At 36.3% G+C, this 14586-nt stretch overlaps 1 protein-coding gene and 1 pseudogene across 1 annotated transcript in view; both read left to right on the top strand.

The window, feature by feature from the left end:
• Positions 1 to 4395: 4395 nt before the first annotated feature.
• On the top strand, positions 4396 to 5915 carry LOC107158250 (annotated as a pseudogene).
• A 3231-nt stretch (positions 5916 to 9146) lies between these two features.
• Positions 9147 to 14586, top strand: part of LOC107158270 (calcium-activated chloride channel regulator 4-like) — a 25652-nt gene continuing 20212 nt past the window's right edge. Inside the window, exons 1-3 of the mRNA XM_015504734.2 lie at positions 9147 to 9434; positions 12417 to 12557; positions 12702 to 12849. Of these exons, the coding sequence (XP_015360220.1) occupies positions 9276 to 9434; positions 12417 to 12557; positions 12702 to 12849 (448 nt within the window). The 5' untranslated portion in view covers positions 9147 to 9275. The remainder of the gene's footprint in view (positions 9435 to 12416; positions 12558 to 12701; positions 12850 to 14586) is intronic.

Here is a 14586-nt window from a genome sequence, read left to right as displayed (position 1 = left end):
ATTTGGAAATAGACATAGGGGTCAGGCAGATGATCAAAACAGTAGTTGTACATATGGTGAAATTAGACTAAAATTGTGTGGTATGATCTAAAGCAACACTTGGGATTTCTTTTTTCTTTGTAATCTTTTAATTTGTTTTAATTAGTTATACATTCTATATATACATTCTATATATAGAATGCATTTATGCACTTTGATATATCATACATAGATGGAATATAATTTCTCACGTTTCTGAGTGTACATGTTGCAGAATAATATTGGTCATGTAGTCACATATATACATACAGTAATAATGTCTGTTTCATTCTACTATCTTTCCTATCCCCACATCCCCTCCCCTTCCCTCCCATCACTTCCCTCTACCGAATCTAAGGTAATGCTATTCTTCCCTAGTGTCCCTCACCTTGTTGTGAATTAATATCTGCATATTAGAGAAAATATTCAGCTTTTGGTTTTATGGGATTGGCTTATTTCACTTAGCATGATATTCTCCAACTCCAACCATTTACTGGCAAATGCCTATAATTTCACTCTTCTTTAAAGCTGAGTAATAGTTCATTGGGTATATATACCACACTTTCTTTATCCACTCATCTATTGAGGGAAACCTAGGTTGGTTCCATAGTCTAGCTATTGTTAATTGAGGTGCTATAAACATTGATGTGGCTGTGTCACTATAGTATGTTGATTTTAAGTCCTTTGGGTATAAACCAAGGAGTGGGATAGCTGGGTCAAGGGGTGGTTCCATTCCCAATTTTCTGAAGAATCTCCATACTGCTTTCCATATTGGTTGCACCAATTTGCAGTCCCACCAGCAATGTATGAGTGTGCCTTTTCCCCCACATCCTCACCAACATTTATTGTTGTTTGTCTTTATAATAGCTGCCATTCTTATTGGAGTGAGATGATATCTTAGAGTACTTTTGATTTGCATTTCTCTAATTGTTAGAGATGTTGAATACTTTTTCATATATTTTTGATTAATTGTATTTCTTCTTCTGTGAAGTGTTGTTCAGTTCCTTAGCCCATTTATTGATTGAGTTTTTTAGGTTATTTTGGTGTTAAGTTTTCTGAGTTCTTTATATATCCTAGAGATTAATGCTTTACCAGAGGTGCATGTGGTAAAGATTTTCTCCCAATCTGTAGGCTCTCTCCTTACATTATTAATTATTTTTTTGCTAAGAAGAAGCCTTTTAATTTGAATCCATCCCATTTATTGATTCTTGATTTTACCTCTTGTGCTTTAGGAGTCTTATTAAGGAATTCATATCCTAGGAATTAGGAAAACTACTCCATTCACAATAGCCTCAAAAAAAAATATCTGGGAATCAATCTAACAAAAGAGGTGAAAGACCTCTACAAGGAAAACTACAGAACACTAAAGAAAGAAATTGAAGGAAACCTCAGAAGATGGAAAGATTTCCCATGCTCCTGGATAGGCAGAATTAACATTGTTGAAATGGCCATACTACCCAAAGCATTATACAGATTTAATGCAACTCCTATTAAAATCCTAATGACATTCTTCATAGAAATAGAAAAGGCAATCATGAAATTTATTTGGAAAAATAAGAGATCCAGAATAGCTAAAGAAATCCTTAGCAAGAAAAATGAAGCAAGAGGCATCACAATATCAGAGCTTAAACTATACTACAGAGCTATAGTAACCAAAATGGCATGGTTTTGGCACCAAAATAGACTTGTAGACCAATGGTACAGAATAGAGGACACAGAAACTAACCCACATAAACACGGTTATCTCATACTAGACAAGGGTGCCAAAAACACTTATTGGAGAAAAGATGGCATATTCAACAAATGGTGCTGGCAAAACTGGAAATCCATATGTACAAAAATGAAATTAAACCTCTATCTCTCAACCTGCACAAAAATCAACTCAAGTGAATCAAAGACTTAGGCACCAGAACAAAGACTCCGTGGCTAAAAGAAGAAAAAATAGGCCCAGATCTTCACCACAGTTGGGATTTCTAATACTTCTTCTCATGTCTGGAAATCATAAAGACACTCCCATTATGACTCCAAAGATATAGTCTGATGGGAAGGTGCTTATCTGACTAGGTACAAAGGGAATCATACCTTACATTAATTGGACTCTGGTGGGGAGAGAAACTGGTTTCCAGATCTGCCTCTTTAAAGACAGGACAGGACTCTGACCATGTGTGCTTAGCCCAAGGAATTTTGGAGCAGAAGGCACACATTGAGAATGGACAGATTCAAATGGAAAGAGGAAGAAACCAAGCTTCATAGATAAATTCTAGCCCACTAATATCCCAGGTTCTGTGTTAAAGGTAACTTATAATAACTAAAATCCAGTATCACCTTCAGAAAATGTATAAAAGGAGTAACTCAGCTTTGCAAAAGGAACCTCTTCCCATTTTTTAAAGCTAGCAATCTCACAAATACGAGTTCTTCCAGGAAATGAAAAGTGAAATCATAGACCACATACCTACCTCAATAATAATATAAATCTTCCTGTCATAATGAAAGAAAGTGATTTTTACTCTCCTAGCATGTGACTGATCAATTATTTTAATCTCATGACAGAGGACCTTCTGTCGCCATGATAATCAAAAGTATTTACACTCCCTGGAGAATTCAGTGTTCATCTGAAGCCCCAGAGAAGAACCTGGAATAGGAGGTCAAAAATAAAAAGAGAACAAAAAAGTAGCACCCCACTTTCTGTATTTTCTGGCATTTTCATTATCCCTATGAAGAATATATAAGGAAATTCTCTCAAGATAAATTTAACATGGGAAAGTCCAAATATGTTTCTTTTATGGTTCTTGTTTAAGAAAAAGTGTTATTGAGACAATAAAATGTCTGTTTGATCTACAAAGAGAGTAGAAGAGAGAATTATTAACACAGTAAAGGTATGTTCTCCTAAGATATTAAATGTTCATCCAATCTGTCAGTACTCTATGACAGAATCTTTTATCCACCAAAATTAGTTTTTCTTTCTTTTTAAATTAACATACATTAATTGTAATTGACTCACTGTAATATTTCCATACATGCATATAGACTGCCTTGATTACATTGAAATCAATTATTAATTTAACTATATGTATTATTTCCTTTTTGAGTTATGATCTGATAACTAAATCGAAAAAAATATTTTGAAGTTGAATAGATTATATATAACAAAAGTTTTATATAGGAAAAATGTTCAGTAATTATATTTGAAAAATTAAACATTTACCAATTTTGTAACATTGTACTTATAAACCTAAACATACTATTAAGGGTAAAATAAAGATGAGCTCAACCAAATCTAAATATGTACATGATATTCAAGGACCCTGGGAAAATTTTAGCAAAATAGGCTCAACATTAAAGGTACCAAATACCCCAAATCTGGTGTAGAATTAGAGAGGAAATCAAAACTTAAATTCATCTTATAAACTATGTAGAAACAAATGTTAAGTGTATCAGTGAACAAAAGAGACTATCGACACTGGAATACACTGTGCTAAAACTTGTGGAATGTGGCCAAAATAGTACTCAAGGTATTTGTTTAAAACTTATTCCTAAACAACAATAAAACAAACACAAATAAATTAGTTAAGTAATTAAATTGGGAAAGCAGCTAGAGAATTACATTATAAATCAAAAAGTAACAAAAGCAATGACTAATAAAGAAGAAATTAATGAAATGTAAACAACACCAATAACAACCAAAAGCTACAAAAATAATTTTAAATATACAATTCCTAGGACTTGTAAAGGCATGGGGAAAGCTTTTCTTACATTTATGATCCCCTGAATTGTAAACATGAATACAGATAAATGTTCATTATTAATGGAATTTGTAAATCATAATTAATCCATATTATAAAATTACATATTCAATGTTTAAAAAATAGAAGATGATTGCATGTGTACCACGATGAACTAACATCATGCCTACACATGCCAACCTCAGGCATACTCTTGGATCCACTACACTGTTTCCCTAATATTTTCTTTTCTTGTTTTTTATTAGTTGCTCAAAACATTACAATTATCTTGACATATCATATATCATACATTTGATTCAAATGGGGTATGAATTCTTATTTTTCCCACGTGTACAGATTGCAGGATCACATTGGTTATTTATATACAGCCACATTTATACATACTGCCATACTAGTGTCTGTTGTATTCTGCTGCCCTTCCTATCCCCTTCCTATCCCCCCCTCCCTTCCACTCTCCTCCCATCACCTAATATTTTCTTTAAATAAACATCCTTTAAAAGAAAAACACAGGAAGGACTGGCTGCAACAAAAGGAAGAAGTCCTCTCACTCCGGGCCTATGCTGTCTTCTATGGTTTACCAGTGTTCCCCCAGTGAGTTATCCAGTGACTGGTGTGTCTCTTCCTCCAGGACCTCATGGCAGAGGTGAAGGTGAAGGTGCAGCTTCCCCAGTGTGGATCCAGTCAAAATAGAAAACAGGGTTATAGAACGATGCCAATTTCCTCATGGAATCACTGACCAAGTAATTCAAAATGAAATGCCTCATATAGAAACCCAATAGCAGGCAGTGGCCATCCATAGACTGTTGTCCATGGGTCAGTTGAATCTCTTAAGGAGAAATACAGGCCCCCTTTCTTTCTTTCTTTTTCTTTTCTTTTTTTTTTTAATTAGTTCTAATCAGTTATACATGACAGTAGAAAGCTCTTCCATTCATTGTACACAAACAGAATAGAATTTTGTTTCTCTGGTTGTACATGAAGTAGAATCACACCATTCGTGCAATCATACCTATGCCTAGGATAATGATGTCCATCACATTTTACCATATTTCCTAATCCCTTACCTCTGCTCCTCCCCTTTGCCCATCCAAAGTTCATCCCAGTGGAACTTTGTTCCACTGTGCCCCACCCATTATGGCTTAGCATCTGCTTATCAGAAAAAAAACATTCAGCCCTGGTTTTGGGGGATAGGCTAATTTTGCTTAGCATGATGTTCTCCAACTCCATCCATTTATCTGCAAATGCCATAATTTTATTCTCTTTTAATGTTGAATAATATCCCACAGTTTCTTTATCCATTCATCTAAGGGCATCTAAGTTGGTTCCACAGTTTAGCAATTGTGAATTGTGCTGCTATAAACATTGAAGTGGCTACACCACCAAATATGCTGTTTTTAAGTCCTTTGGGTATAGAATATAAGCCTTTTATACAGAATAAAAAACTCTTAGAATGCTGGTAAAATAAAAGGCTCAGACAACCAAGAAAAACTACTATATGAAATTATAGAGGATGCAGGAAATAAAGGAATATGGAGCAGAGATATTTGATATAAAAGTAACTTATCATTAACAGAAATCAACAAAATTCTAAAGAATTCAGAAAGTAAAAAGCTTATCAAAGTTCTCAAGTCTGTAGCAGCCTCCAAAAAAGAAAGTATATATGCTCTGTAATCTGAGCCAGACCAGTCTGTGACTGGTAGAGCCTGGTACACTGATCAGGATTTTGAATCTGAATTTGTACAAGTGCTTAAGGGTGTTTCAAATTCCTACAAACCAAGGCAGAAACATCATGAGAAAGCAAACAGAATCCAGTGATACAAAGAAATAGTTCATTTCCTTCATTACATGAAGTATGGAAATCTATCTGCGAACTGGGAATCAGTAAGGTAGAATTGTCCATGAAGAACATTGAAACGAGCTTAAATACACTTATTTATGATGAGTAAAGTAGATAAGACTTTTATTGCTACAAAAGAAGGCACAGTTGACAGCGTAGACAGACATATGAAACTGTACAGGGCAGTCAATCCAATCATCCCACCCATGGGTTTAATCCGATGACCCTGCAGGCTCTGCCGGGTTTTTGATGACTGCCATGAAGGTGGTGAGATTTCATCATCTAACTGTATTTACATGACAGAATGGCTCAAATTTTGATGCAGAGTGATGAACTTTACTGGCATGCAAATGAAATTGCGTGGAGAGCATTTTAATTCATGATGGAATATCAAATTTCCTTGAAAGCAAATTCACAGTAATGGATACAGACTTGCTGCTGTGAAAACTTTTTTTTTTAATCTATGAAGACTAAATTTATATTGGTAGAGTGGCCATCAGAATATGAAACAGAGGAGGTTAGTACTGAAATCTATTCTTCAATAAATAAAATACTTTGAAGCCCTGGAGGAAAAAGAAACCAACAAACCCATATTTGCCAAGTACCATGGCTAGAGCACAAATATGTTCATTTTAAAGTTATTGATTAAGGTCTTCATTGAAATTTTTTTTTATGTCTGCCTCATTACCACCATCTTTGTTTTCTGTTTTCTCAGTGGTTTCATTGAGAAGAAATTAAAAGTGGTGAAGACAAGAACAGCATAAGAGTGAATGAAAATTTAAGGAAACATTAAGTGAGGGAGAGTAGAACATTCCTTTTTTACACAATATTGATTCCTTCCTGTATCAGTAATATTCTTTCGAAGGATTATGCTAATGTACCTCAAAACAAAGGATAAATATTGTCGAGGATATTTCAGTGTGTAAATATTATCATTTTCATCATAAAAGGAATATTTTCACTGTTCTTTTGTTAAAGCCTTACAAGCTTCATTCATTGACTCAAGTGTATTTTTCACCACAATTTCCTTGAATTCTTATATAATGTCTAAAATGTTTGTGTGTTTGAATCCTTCCACTCCCACAGATTCAGATGTTAAAATACAACCCACAATGTGATAGTATTTGAGGCTTTTGGAAGGTGATAGTTTAAGGGTGGAGTACTCATGAATGGAATTTGTGCCCTTTTAAAAGAATCCGGAGAGCTCTATTGCACCTTCTGTGGTGTCAGTACACAGGGAGAAGAAAACCATCTGTGAACCAGGAAGTAGTCCTTGCCAGACACCAAATCTGCCAGTGCCTTCATCTTGAACATCCCAGGCTAAAGAATTGTGAGAAATAAATTTGTTGTTGATAAAACACCAGTCCATAGTATTCTGTATAGCACACAGAAGGGACTAAGACAATGAGTATCCATTTAACTAAAATTAAAACTGAACAAACCAAAAAAAAAAAAAAAGAAAACAACAAACTTGGTGTCATTCTACCAGTAGTATCTGGGGAAATACACAAGTTTTATATGTTGGATACATTTTTCTGTCATACACAAGAATGAAGCCATAACACATGACTCTTTCAAGGTCTTCCTTGATCCAATCAGGGCAAGGAAACCCAGCCCTCTCCAATGTTGCAATTGAGCCTGTTTACCTAAGTTGTATCTGGTTTACACCCACTAAGCACAGTCCTTTCTAACTTGTGAGGAGCTGGCCTCTGCTGGAATGAGACAATGGGCTTGTAGCTGGACCAGTCACCTGGGAGTGTGTCAGAAGTGGATCAGTCATGAACAAGGATGTGTCAGAGGGCCCTGGAGCAGCTCCCCACTTCCTTCTGTACCAAGAGAGTAGAAATTCAGCCAGGGAGATGAGTCGAAAATAAGTCAAGTCCAATTCAAAGATTCCTGAGATAAAAGGAATTTGTGGAAGTGGACTGTTGTAAGTATTCACTAGGCTTCATATGCTCTGTTCCAGACTTGAAGGGAGATTTTCCAAACAGCTTTGGCAAATGGAAAATATCTCCCTTCGTTTTTATTACAAAGACCTTCTCAACTTTATTGAAGGGTAATAGCACCTTCTCAAATGAACTAGATAATCTACCAAACAGAGAGGATCCACATCCCCCAGGCATCTCCAATGTTTCAAAGACCTTGGACAAACTTCTATTTAGACATGGGGATGTGTTGTTATTGTTGGCTTAAGTGATATCATTTACTAATTCAGTCAATCCACTGGTCAAAACAATTCCCAAGCACCAACTCCATCGGCTCAGAACATGTCTGGTTTGCTTGAAGCAAGTTAAGAGAGAGGTAGGGAGTAAAAGGAAGGCAGCTCAGGAGGAACAAAGGCAAGGCCATGTCATATGTATTTGTTATTAACCCTTCTACTTATATCACAGTTTCCCTGGGGCTGCTGCAACAGAGCCATCCAGAAACTTTCACAGCAGAGCAATTCTATGAATGTAGAACTATCCAGCAGTATTCCAAGGGGATGGAACAAGGGCATGGGAGCTACCTGAGAAGGCAAAGCCAGGGCACACATGACAAAGCCTCTATCTTGGAAATGTGGCCAAGAATCCAACATTGAATACTCACATTCATGAAGGTGTTCTTTGCTAGTCTATTTTCAGTCCTCTTTTGGGTTCTAATATGTTTGGCTCCTTCTACTTTAGGACAAGACTTCTGGATTTATTATTGAAACTCCTAACCTGACCTCTTTTCTCCTTTAAAAAAACTTATTGTATTATTTGCCTTATAAAACCACATTGCCTCATTATGGAGTGATTAGATCCCTGGTACCTGGTATAACAATGCCGAGTTTAAATCCTGATTCTGAAATTCCCTGGCTGTGTGATCTTCACAAGTTTTAAACTCTATATGCCTCAGATCTCCATACTATAAGTATTTACATTAGAGAGTTGCCATGAGGACTAAGGGAATGAATCTGTGCCTTGGTAAACAATGAATAAATGTTAACTATTTGTCTTTCAAAATAGTAACCAGCAAAGTACCAGGTCTTTTTTTATATGCTAGGATCAAAATTAATTCTTTTCATTCTTTACTGGACAAGATTTTAAAATTTCATGCTAATAACTTCATTTAATCAAATCTTTAATTTATAAAAGTCTTTAATTAAGCAACCCTGGTTTCAATCCCTGGTATCAGGAAAAAAAGTCTTTAAGATCTTCAATTTGGGTTTTAAGTCTATTTTACCTAATTTGGGATCATTTACATTTAATGATCTTATATTTTATTCCATTATTTACATCATTTATTCCTAGATGATAAATGGCTCAGATAATTCAGTTGCTCTGTAGCACTGAAGAGCAGTATTAGCACTCTGGGAATTGCTTGTTTTATTATGAGTTTTTATGAATTTTCATCCTCCACTCTACAGAAGATATAGTCTATGTCTATATTTAGGAAATTAACCAAAATTAGGAAGAATAAAAATGTGCCTTAAGAGGAAAATGTGCAGTACACTTTATAGAAAGACCTGATTTCTATATTATGATTCTTGATCACTTTTACAGTAACATACAATAAAAGTGTTGTGTAAATTGAAGTCAAATGCTTTCCCATATATGTAATATTGACCTTTAAACAGTCAACATCCATAATTTTTAGAGGTATATATAGACAGAGAGAGACAGGGTGAAAGAAGCCTTTTGAATAACCAGAAAGGAACAATGAGGTTATTCAGAGGTTTGGTCTCCCTCTTAGTCCTATTCCTGCTGCAGAGGTCAAACACTTCCCTTGTGAGGCTGAATGACAATGGTTATGAAGACCTGGTCATTGCTATAGATCCTGGTGTGCCAGAAGATGGAAAACTAATTGAACAAATAAAGGTAAGATAGATGTGATATCTTCTGTTTTAATTATGGAAAAGAAAAAATGTTAATTAAAGTTAATAATTATCATGGAAACTCTGAAATCTCCAGAAAGTTTAAAAGCAGCATGGTGCAGTGGGGAAAATGTTGGAATGGGCAGAGGGAAGTAGAGGTTCTAGATGGGGTTCTAGCCCACCTCACCACAGTACGAACAATATGGCATTGGGCCCCCTGATCCTCAGTTTCCTCATCTGGAAATTAGTATTTGAACTTATCTGTTCTTTGGTAAGTTATTTATTGAATGCTTATGGCATGCTAGAGGAGAAAGCAGTGATTTAAATTTTAAAAAGCCTTTGGTCTCATGGAGTGTATGTTTTTTTTTTTCAGAGATCTAATTAATAAAAATGAGTAAATCAGCAGGTCAGATGTTAGCAGGTTGCTGTGGAATACACCAAATCAGGAAAGAGAGTTCAGAGTATGGGTGGGAGTAGAATAAGGGGAGAATATTAGTGTCATGTAGGATAGTCAGGGAAGACCTCTCTGATCAGTTGACGTCTCAAGGAGACGGACATGAGTGAAAGGAGAGCCCACTGACAATCTGTGGGATGGGCACAGCATGGAGATGACAGCATTCTTCCTGTGACCAAGGAAATGACATGGATGAAGAGGAGGAAGAGTGAGTTTAGCTGAAGTTGAAGAGGAAGCAGAGCACACACCACTGGAAAGCCTTTGGCTTCTACTCTGAGTATCTATTAAGGAGTTTGTTAGGGGAGGTGTGCACTGTACTTCATGTTCTAGGATTGTTCCAACAGTGCTGTGGAGGAAATGGTGAAGGGTTGGCACTTGTTGCTCATTGCCGCAGTCTGGCTGGGCACAAAATCACGAGCCACCACACAGCTGGTAGATTCAAACAGCAATTCTTTATTCTTGAACTCACACCAGCCGTCTACAATCACGTTCTGGGGAAATCCACGTTCTCTGCCCAAATCCACCTCCACTGGGCTTCTGTCTCCCAAAAAATACTGTCTGAATCCCGTGAGAACTCAAGGGGAACTCAGGCAGCAGGATACGCCCTATTCCCAGCAGGAATAATCTTAAACCTTAAACCTGGAACCTAAACCAGGAACGCCCTAAACCCGATTATCTTAAACTGGGAACACCCTAATCCGCCTTGGTCCTTGAGCAAGGTCACCTACATTCAATGTCACTGCAACATGGGGTACGCTGGCAAGGAAATTGTCATACCTACTTGGCTAATGGCTCCCAGCAGCTCAGCCTGTATGAATGCTGTTGCAACACAGGAGTACAGGTATAAAGCTGTGGCAGGTGAGCAGTAATTGTGACAAGGACAGTGGTATTGTGGTAGAGATAGTTAGTATGTGTGATTCTGAACATGTTCTGAGGGTATCATGGACAATACTTCCTGATGATTTAGATGGGTGTGTGATAGGGGAAGGTAATAATCAAGACAGGACCTAAACTTTTGCGTAAACACTTGGAATGATTATATTCTCATCAATTGAGAAGGGTACAACTGTGAGTAAGGAAGTTTGGCAGTTTGGAGATCTGGAGTTAGTTTAAGGGTTTTGAAATTAAGATGCTTATTAGATATCCAAGTAGAGAAGACAAGAAACTGAATCTAGGATGACAATTTGTGTGTAGGTAAAAATTTAAGATTCATCAATCAGTGTGTGATGATTTGAATGCATGAGGTAAGTGCAAACAGAGAAGAGAAAGGCATCAAGACCCTGATTTTCCAGTTTCTCTGAACCATAAAAATCCCACATAATGCAGAGATTTGGGCTTACAGTGATGTGAGTTGTTTCTCTCTATCTGACATCTACATATACTCATTCCTTATATTCAATTTCCACAACTGTGTTGGGATGTTCACTTTTGAAGCATTCATTGGTGATTCTGTGGCTGCTATTTATTATTTATTCCTATAAATTCTGTTGCAACATAGAGGTCTTTGCTTATTGTACCCTTTGAATTCCAAAAAAGATAAATATTCCTTTTGCTAAAAAGTATGGGTTATAAGAGCAGATAGCACATCTAATTCTTAATGATAGTTTCTTAGTGTTCAGGGCTAATAGATCAATTGTAAACATTTCTGAACTCAGAAATCAATATTTGATAAAATGTTTTGTTGGAGTAAAGAGTGTCTTAACATGGTCTTTTATGAACACTAAAAGTGTAAATTCAATCCTTGCACACATGCCCAAGCCTAGATATCACAATATTTCTTGGTATTTCCTCAGCCCTCAACGAATTTCTTACATTTATAACTTATAATGGTATAAAATACTATCATTCACATTACACAGAAAGAGAAATCTGGGGTTCTGAAAAGATAGATGACTCTTCCCAGGTCATATAAAATAAACTCGGAATTGAAATCCTGCTCATGAGCTTTAAATGCTGATAGACCTGGGTTTTAGTTCTGGCTTGAATAAGAGGGCAAAAACCCACACCAAAATATTCTTTCCCAGACTGTTTTCCTGAGCTTGCATCCATTAAAGCTTTTCTTGACTCAGATTTTTAGTACTGATATCAAGCAGCTTTAGGGCTGCTTATGGACAGAGTACTTTCTAATTCATCTCATCTTTATGACAACCGTCAAAATAGGTGTGTAGCAGTGATTCATTGAAGAGGTGAGGAAACTGAACTTCAGAACATTATATAAATCAACCAAGATCTGTGAACCAGAAAGAACTAACGACCAATACTGAGACAAAGAAAATTAACCCAAAGTTCATGTGTATATTCATATTAATCAGTTCCTCTAAACACCAACAAAAGCAATTGTCTTTTGGGGTAAGAGAACAGAAGACTGATAAGCCTTTCAATATGTAGGACAAAGCATTAGTTTGAGTTTGACAGGTTGCAGAATGGTGGGCAATCATCAGGCAAGTGCTTTTGTGTTGACAGGTACCAGGGGGAGATGTCAGAGATGAACTCTGCTCAGCAATACTCACATATTGTTTTTCTTTAAAATAGGACATGGTCACTACAGCATCTACCTACTTGTTTGAAGCCACACAGAAAAGATTTTTTTTCAAAAATGTTTCTATATTAATTCCTGAGAATTGGGAAGGAAGTCCTGAATACAAGAGGCCAAAACATGAGAGCTATGAACAAGTGAGTGTCAAAATCTTCTCCTACAAAAACAAAGAATATTTTCAGATGCTTCTCAGGTTTGCCACAACTTGTCTCAGAGTCTTTCTAATTAAATATTATCATTTCTGTTCTTCTTATTTTAATGATCTTTTGAAACATTCTCAGGCTGATGTTAGAGTTGCAGCACCAGCCCTCCCAGGCAGAGATGAACCCTACACCAGGCAGTTCACAGAATGTGGAGAGAAAGCAGAATACATTCATTTCACCCCTGACTTTGTACTGGGAAAAAAACAAAATGAATACGGACCATCAGGTAGGAAATTTGGCTAAAACCACTCATTTTAAGTAAGCATTTCTGTTCCCAGCTTTAGTGGACAGATCTTGGAGCCAAAGTCTCTAGTTTCAAATCCTGGCTCCTCTGTTGTTTTTTTTTTTGTTGTTGTTGTTAGGTGTGATGTTAAACAAGTGACCCACCCTTTCTGTGCTTATTCCTGACAAAATGGTGACTAGATGAGTTTCTACCTTGTAGAATTTTTGTGAACCACAATCTAGAGAATCCATGTAAAGGTATACAATATAGTGTCAGTAATGTTTCAGAAATTTTGACACCAGAATTAATAAATGTTTTCTAAGGCATACTTTTTAGATTTCAGTTTTCTAGTTCTCCACATCTGTTAATCAATCACATGTAAGTTCCATAAAAACCAGATGGGGAACAAGCTGGAGAGAGCCATGATGCCAGTTACTGATCAAGAGAAAAATTCATAGGCTATTATTTGCTGATATTATTATTTAAACTACTTGCTTATATCAAATGAAACTGTTTGTAGTTGATCATTTGGGCCTATCAAAAATGGAAATTTCATCTAATTCAATATAATGTTAAGATTATTTATTCAGATGAATGAAAGCAATTATTTTCCAGACAAAAATGAAGATCACTATTAAAGGAGATTCCAGTTCACATGTCACTATTCAGTAAAAACTTTCATGCAACTCCATACCCTATAATTGCCTCTCCCATTGCCTGTTCAGTGAAAGTTCATTAGTCTCTGTTTCTGCCAACACAGCCAGCGATAGTTATCAATACCTGGACCAATTTCTCTCTCCAACCTTGAAAGCTCCATCATCCCCTCCATCCCAATCTTACCTCTCTTCCACACATTATCCTGACAAGAATTGCTCTCCTTGGTTCCCCAAAATGTCACACCACCCTAAGTGCAATTTCTTTCTACCCTGACATGTCCAGCAAATCTAGTCACTTGAGCCACAAATACAAATAGCTCAATTCCCCATCCACTCTTATCCTTAACTTCCATCTCCTGCACTATATGCTCTTGTCTGTCTCTTTTTGGCTCCTGTTACCTGTTTCCCGACTGTTTAAGGAATACATAACACTAACTGGCATCATTACAAACACACAGTTTCTAAGCTCAGTTATGTTTTCAAATCTATTTAACATTATTCTTACTTGGTTCTTATCAGTTACCTTTCTTATTTCCCATAGTAGCTATTTCAAAACTTCTACCATTTTTCTTAAGATCTCTAGTCACTCTCCTCGTCTATTATCAGAGGTCCAGAGTGAGAAAACTGAAGCCACTACCTTTTTTGTTTTATAATCCAAATTCATGTCCACTTTTACCTCCTCTACCTATACTGGTCATAGAAAAGACTTCCAATTTTCCCCATCTCGGATCTTGATCCTTCATCATATCCCATAACTTAGACCTATTCTATTACTGACAGTCCCACCCTTCCTTTTAGACAGGAGTTTGTTATGTCATTTGATGTATGTATTTATAAAAAGAAAATTCACATTCTCCAAACCTTGCCCTAAAAACAACAGGCTTTTGGAAAAATAGGATGAAGAAGAGAGGCCTCAAAATCTACTTATTTTCATACCAACCACAATGGTAATATGGTATCTAGACAGATCATTGGGACCTACCAGGCAGCAACTCAGTATGGCTGGAGGATGCCCCAGCAGATATTAAAAGTATATATATATATATATATATATATATATATATATATATATATATATATATAC

This window comes from Marmota marmota, unplaced genomic scaffold (genome assembly GCF_001458135.2).
Source record: "Marmota marmota marmota unplaced genomic scaffold, marMar, whole genome shotgun sequence".
Taxonomy (NCBI): domain Eukaryota; kingdom Metazoa; phylum Chordata; class Mammalia; order Rodentia; family Sciuridae; genus Marmota; species Marmota marmota.
The sequence above is the reverse complement of the archived record's forward strand: the minus strand, read 5'-3'. Positions and strand labels throughout refer to the sequence as shown.